This window comes from Nelumbo nucifera, chromosome 2 (genome assembly GCF_055504915.1).
Source record: "Nelumbo nucifera cultivar China Antique chromosome 2, China Antique-T2T, whole genome shotgun sequence".
In the NCBI taxonomy this organism is placed as follows: domain Eukaryota; kingdom Viridiplantae; phylum Streptophyta; class Magnoliopsida; order Proteales; family Nelumbonaceae; genus Nelumbo; species Nelumbo nucifera.
The window spans coordinates 48,424,749-48,432,135 of NC_142650.1; the positions used below are offsets into that span (position 1 = coordinate 48,424,749).

General features: G+C 38.3%; 1 protein-coding gene across 1 annotated transcript; it reads right to left on the reverse strand.

The window, feature by feature from the left end:
* Window positions 1-2,484: 2,484 nt before the first annotated feature.
* On the reverse strand, window positions 2,485-6,852 carry LOC104602481 (alanine--glyoxylate aminotransferase 2 homolog 3, mitochondrial). Its single transcript, XM_010266173.3, has 9 exons — window positions 6,497-6,852; window positions 5,450-5,680; window positions 5,153-5,323; window positions 3,965-4,108; window positions 3,625-3,804; window positions 3,271-3,496; window positions 3,044-3,157; window positions 2,866-2,952; window positions 2,485-2,699 (listed from the first exon to the last, which is right to left on the reverse strand). The coding sequence occupies exons 1-9, from the start codon at window positions 6,737-6,739 to the stop codon at window positions 2,656-2,658; spliced, it is 1,440 nt and encodes a 479-aa protein (XP_010264475.1). The 5' UTR covers window positions 6,740-6,852; the 3' UTR covers window positions 2,485-2,655.
* Between the last annotated feature and the right edge of the window lie 535 nt (window positions 6,853-7,387).

Genomic DNA, 7,387 nt, shown 5'->3' on the forward strand with positions numbered 1-7,387 from the left:
CGTATTCCTGATTGCGTGAAGGTGGTTCTGACAATCACTCTCAATGCAAACACAGTCCAAGCCAACCTTCGCAGCAAGCTTTAAACTAAGGGTGTTAATGGACCAGTTTTGGGTTGGATTCCTTCCAAATCAAAATCCATTTGGACGGACCAATAAGATATATTGAATTTGGATGGACTGGACGGACCAATATGACATATTGGATTGGACCTGGTCCGTCCATAATGAATTTATATTGGATTAAGCTAATATCTGATCCATTGATAGAAGATAATAACATAATTGTGAATGGACCAGGTTTGAGTTGAAACCAATCTAAATTAACAGGAATTTAAACAGATTGAACAGTCTCCGGACCGGTCCAAAATATTCATTGGACTGGATTGGACCAAATCCATTTATAATGGACTCACATTGGACTGGACCGGATTGGACCAAATCCAGTCCAATTGGCACCCCTGGCTTTAACCAGTGGAGAGCTGCCATAGCCCCTGAAAACAGAGGGGATCTGGAAACATAACTGCACGATAGTGCTCTGCTAAAAGGGTGCCGTCCTGACTCAAAACGATTGCTCCATATACCTAGATCTCTGGTAAGCTTGAAAAGAGCATCAATCCTAATGAAAGCAAATGGAATTCAGCCAGTCCAGGGAAATCTTGGCTTGGGCCTTTTTTAGCAGAGCACTATCGTGCAGTTATGTTTATGTTGATGTTTGAAATAGTAAATTTGATAGATAATAAATAAGATAATATTAGTTAAAAATGTTGTACTTATTAACATATAAATAATTTAGTAATTTTCTATTATTTTTATTAAGATTATATTATCAAAATTTTAAATTTTAAGTTATTATTTGAATAAACAATTATTGTTTTCAATATAATCGGGTCTATAATTTTGTTGTGATTAAATAATCGGTTCAGAATTACTTCTACTAGACCCAACCCATTAACAACAGTAATCAGACTAAGGCTCCCCCACTATAGTTATTTATTATTCTTAAATAATATAGTTATAGTTATTTTATTTAACAAAATAATAATAATTAGAGTAAATTATAGATAGGTTTTCTATACTTTGTGGTAGTGACAGATAGGTACCCTGAACTTTTAACAACACTTGAGTTCTCTGAACTCTTAAATATAGACACTTGGTTCCATCCTTTAGTATTTTGTCCATTAAACATTACACTTATTTGTGTAATTTTGAGATCATTCTGTAGAGTAAATTCATGACTAGAGAATGTCATTATCGGAAAATTTGAATCTATTATTTGTTGTTCTGTGAGAATGTCATCGTGGAGAGACATTCGGTTACCTGAGAATGATAAACATAAACATAAACATATGATAAAAGGGTCTAGTAGCAATTCTGTTAGTTTTTTTTTTTTTTTAGGAAAATAGAAAACAGAAATAATAATGCAAAATCTGGATAGGAAGTTCATAGAAATATTCCACGACTACGATTACAAAGAATGTACTGAGTGAAAAGAAAATATCGAGAGGGAGAGAGAAGAAAGAGAAGTATAACTTTCATATCTAGTCGGGAGCAAAAGTTTATTATTTGTCCTTTCTCCCCCGCTTCTAATTTTACTTGTTCTCATTTTCCGTCCCGGAGCTCAGTGTTTGCCTCTAATGGCGGTCTATACAAGTCGGAGGCGACTCTATATTAGGTTTTAGAAGAGCAGTGGTTTGGGTTGGGATACGTTGAGCAAATAAGGATATCTTGGGTATTTTCATTCATGGAAAAAATTTGAATGGAGGACAATATAGTAAATTTGGAAAACCCACTCATCACTTCCGTAGCAATGCATTAACCGGTGTCCCACTCACAATTAGCTTAAAATTCAATGTCATACGAAATATGATGAATTGAAAATTATAATGCATTAGGATGTACCTCTAATCTGAATTCAATTTATTGTCCAAGCCAAGTTCATCTAGAATAATTAATTATTAAAACAATTTCTTATATTTCATTTATGCAAATTACTAAAAAATGAAGTCGCCTTAATTAATCATAAATTTTTAATATGATGAATAATTAACAGCTATATCATCATACCTCCTTATCCCAACTAGATGGGGTGGGTTACATGGTTCTTGTTTCACTATTACATTCTTTTTAATGCCATATCATATCCCTTGTTAAATTATTTTTTTTATTTGGTATGCCAAGATCACCTTTTCTTATGTTTGTTATAGCTTCACATGAACAAATCATCAAAATCTATTTTCTTTCATTTTGATCACTACTAGGCTGGCTCATTAAGATGACTTGAGGTTTTAGCCTTAGCCTTTTTTAGTTTTTCCATCCGTCCATATTATTATACGTTTCTGGTAAACTTACTTTTTGGACATTATTTCTTTGACTGCTCAATACTCAAGCTAATAGGTTGGGGTTTGATTTCATTTGCTTGGAGGGTGATTTTCATTGTGGTTGAATCAGTAGGAGAGAAAACAGGGGAGAGAACAAGAGAACAAGAGAGAGAAGGAGGTGGTATCTCACCATTTCCTTGCAAAATTACAGCATCTTATTCATAATAAGATACAAACATATATTAATAATTTGCGTTTGAAAATAGATACATATGGATAGAAAATGAAGAGAAAGATGTGAAAACGACCAATATTATCCACATCGATGGCAAAAACTTCACATCTTCGACACTGTGTAGTCCATCACGTCCACAAGGAAGTCTGGAACCAAGGAAATTAGAAAGAACACAAGGTTAAGAGGTAAAAGAAAGAAAGAAAAACTATGAGAAGAGAGAAGCTCTTGTATCTATGCAAGTCTATGTGTGCAATGCTTGCAGCAGTTGCTGTTTTATAAATGGTGAGGTGTCTTAATTGAAATAATATTCACCTGCATCCTCCTTGGTGAAGCATAGGGGAGGTGTAACTCTGAACACGTTACCATAAAACCCGCCTTTCCCGATCAGCACTCCCATGTCTATTAAATTGAGATATGAGGTTAGTTTACGTAATATGTGCAGGATCAGCTCAGAGGGAGAGAAACAATGGAAGAGGGAAATTAAAAAGACCTTTCATCTGGTCCATAATGTGCAAAGTTTCAACTTTGGCTGGAGTCTTCGATCTGCGATCTGTGACAAGTTCAACTCCAAGCATCAAACCCCTTCCCCTCACATCACCGATAACTGCATACACCAAGTAAAACATAACATTCTATTAGGAAGAATTGAGAGAATCCATCATCATCAACTATATGGATGGATTGGGTGGGGTACATTTTAATTCCAGGATGACTTACTTTCATACTTGTCCTTGAGGGCTGTAAGGCGCTCTTTCAAATGAGACCCCACTACAAATGCGTTCTGCTGAAGCTCTTGTTTCTCGATTACTTTCAGAACAGCAAGTCCTCCAGCAGTACATACAGGATTTCCTCCAAAGGTATTGAAGTAACTGCGGCGAGTCAAGACCTGTGCAATCTCTGGAGTGGTTACCACTGCACCAATAGGAATCCCATTCCCAATGCCCTGGATGTATCAGAAGGAATTATTGTTTAGATCAACTGCATCCATTTTGAATGGATGAATAGTTTGATTAGAAAGTGCAGAAAATTTTAATTATAAAGGAAGTTAGCTGTAACTTAAGAACATACGACCTTAGCAATTGTCACAATGTCAGGCACAACTCCATGGGCTTCGAATCCCCAAAAATGACTCCCTGTGCGAGCAAACCCAGCCTGAACCTCATCAGCTATACAGAGACCCCCGGCTTTCCTTATGCTGCTATAAGCAGCAGGCAAATAACCTGGTGCCAGTTCTATAATTCCACCCACACCCTGTTAAAAAAAAAAAAAAAGCGTACAACTACACTTGAGAAATTGAACTCGGAAGAGAGCATCTGTTAAATGAAGCCCATGATTTTCTTCTTCTCATCTTTTTTTTGATTGGGAGGGGGGTGGGGGGGAGGAGGGATTAAAGCATATATAGGAATGGTACCTGTATGGCTTCGGCGATGAATCCAGCAACACGGCCGCATGTTCCAAACTCAATTATCTCTTGAACATCCTTTGCATATTTTTCTCCGTCTGAACCAAAGACACCCCTGTATTCATCTGGGTTCAAGGCATGGTGAATGCCAACCTGTTGGAGAATTTAATTAATATTAATATACAAGAATAACAAAATCACTTCATTCTGGCCTCCATCTCCAATTCTCCATGGGATTGATTTCCTCAACAGTCAACCCCACTAGGTTACAGGCAACCAGCGCAGTGACCATTATTCGACAATGATCTTGTATGAAAGGAAACACCAAGTGATGAAACATACACACACACACAAATACACCAGAACCTCCATGCTAAGCTCCGGAATTTCTGCACTAGCTTCTTTCCTACACTTCCTACACTAATCACGTGACAGATGTCCAAAGTCTCCTTATGGCTGGCTACTGACTACTGTAATAGAATTATAGAAAAAAAGAAACAAAACATCCCAACATAACTAACTACAATCATATACCGCTGAAGCCTGAAGCTGAAACAAAACAAAAAAAAGCACTCTAGCTCAGTGGTCGTCAAAAATCAAAATCAGATGGATATCCGGACCAGTTTGGTTCTTTTTGAAAGGTAAGACCGACCAGTTTGGTTCAACCATGTTAATTCGATGCCATTAAAGGTACACGATGCAAGATAGCCTGGCTATCAACTTTCAGTCAATATCTGTCCGCGTCTTTAGTCGACCATTTCTAAGGAAAAACCAGCCACAGCCAGATCTGTCGGGATGTCCAACCCGACTACCATGGGCACCAGTTCCCCGGATTTACCGACCGGTTCAACAGGTAGTGGATGAGCCGAAACCCGAAAGTCGATGCTGTTAAGTTAAGATATACAAGCTGGGCGCGCGGGGCCCATGATCAAAGACAGGAGGAGGCCCATGGGCCATGGCCATGTCGAACCCATACGCCATAGTAATTAAAATTTAAAAGGTAAAAACAACAAGAAAAACCTTTGAGAATGACCCGAAATGGACAAACTATATATAGCTTCAAGCTATGTATGTTTGTTATGATATCATCCTCATAATCATAACGATAACCACCCATAAGATGTATAATAATATTAGTTTTAAGATTATAATTAAATCGATAATCTCTGGAAATGAGAAAAGAAGCTCACTGCTCACCTGTGGGACGTTGAATTTCCAGTTACATTGTGCAGTAGCTCCCATCGTCCCAGCAGCGTTCCCATGGTACGCATTCCTGAGTGATATGATATCATGGCAGCCGGTGTATAACCGAGCGATCATCATCGCCAGCTCGTTCGCTTCCGTCCCAGAATTCGTGAAGAAAACAACCTATACATTCAATTCGTCCCCAGATTTTAAAGCTAAAGCAACACTCGAAGTAATCATCACTACAATACAATACAATACAATACAATACAATACAATACTTGCGTAGATCGAAGCAAAGTAGGATACCTTGAGATCTCCTGGTAACTTTGACGCCAGAGCCTCGGCGAAGTCTGCAATGACGTTATTTAGATACAACACAGTGGAGTGCTGCAAGCGCTTCGTCTGGTTCACAATCGCTTCAACTACATCGGGGTGGCAGTGTCCACAGCACACGGTAGCTATCCCCCCGAAGGCGTCCAGGTATCGACGGCCATCCTCATCGAACAAATATTGCATCTTTCCATCTACCACGTTCAGCTGCTCATCGTGTATATATATAAGAGGATCAGACGATGGATAATGTACAGTGGGGCCATTACCCATTAGCAATTGGTTCGGTGGGTGGGTCCCATATAATTGTTGTTGCGACTTGCGAGTAGATAATAACTAACGACTATAAGATTGGCTATTGCCTATGGAGTTCGATAGCCGTAAAAGTATAGAACAGCCCCCTTCCATCAACACTCAACATATAGATGGAGAAACTTGTAACCAGAAAAGTAAAGAAAAAAAAAAAGTGGAACTTGATTGTATTCAGAAATTTTCTAAAAATAGGGGATGGGGACGAGAAAGTAAAACAAAGAAGAGCCACGAATGGATGATGGATTATGAAGGCTCAGTCTGAGAAGAGTGCAAATACAGAAGGTTTTGTATTGAAAATATCATGCATTTGTATTTTCCCAAACTGAATACATGCAAAAATCTTGTATACGGTATTTATAAACTTTGTATTTGCATAGTGTACATCTGTATTTGTATTCTTCCTTTCCAAACTGAGAGAATATTTATGTTTGCACTCTTTCGAGACTGAAACGTAAGACTCAGTTTGAAAAGAGTACAATATGTACAGTGTAAATACATAAAAAAATAATACAAAATATAAGGTTTTGTATTCTATATATTTGTATTTATACACCTTCCAAACTGAGAAATCCCATAACGTTTAACGGTTTAAGAAATAAAAAGCATCAAAATGAAGAACAAAAAGATGGAATATATAAAGCCGGTGAGATGTAAATCATAGAAATTGCGAAGAGACAGGAGAAGAAATAGATATTTTGGGGGGAGGCGTACAGGTTTCTGGTAGAAGTAGAACATGGAAGGGCTGAGAAACTCTCCCCGCTTCTGCAAAATTTCAGCCGCCCGAGGACCCGTATACGGAGGCGGAGAGTAGTGGAAGGGGGGCATTTTAGGAAGACCAACATCTCCAAATTCCTCGATTATAGGCGCTGCGCTTTGGGCCAGGTGAGAGAAGCAACGGCGCCTGGAACTATGATCTTTTCGCCGTAATGCCGTCGCCAACACTCTCTTCATCATTCGATACGATACTTCTCTCTCTCTCGCTCGCTCTCACTGTTGTCTTTGTTTACCGAATCGTTAGCTTTTCAAGGGGGAAAGAGTGAGGAAAGAGAGATTAGTGAAGGAAAGGGGCGATGATGGACGGTTTATATAGAGCAGGAGGAGAGATACAATTTTGTTTGTAGTCTACTTTTTTTCTTTTTTCTGTTGATGAGATGATAAGATTACTTCAATTGCTTATATCGTAAGCTTACAAAAATGCCCCTATACGTATTATTGTACGGATTGAAATGGCAACATGCTTATCTGGGTTGAGCGTAATTTAGCGTGAAGTAGATGTAAACGAACCTATCGGAAAAAGAAAGTTGATGTGCAGTAGATTCAATCCCTAATAACATGTGTCTATGCAGGTGTGTTATTATATATAGAAAGTAAGAGAATATAAATTTAGCAACAGGCGGAGGTTTCAAAGGATTAAAGTGCGAGTGGCAGGCGGGACCGGATCTAGTAGGCACGAGTAAGTTGCAAATTTTAAGGAAAATAGTACAAAAGAAAATCTATTGATTGACGTCAGCCATTGCGTAAACAAAAAGCTTTTTTGTTTTTTGGGGTCGAAAACAAAAAGCCATTTGTGCGGGAGAACTCTCTCTCTCGCGAGCTTCCGTT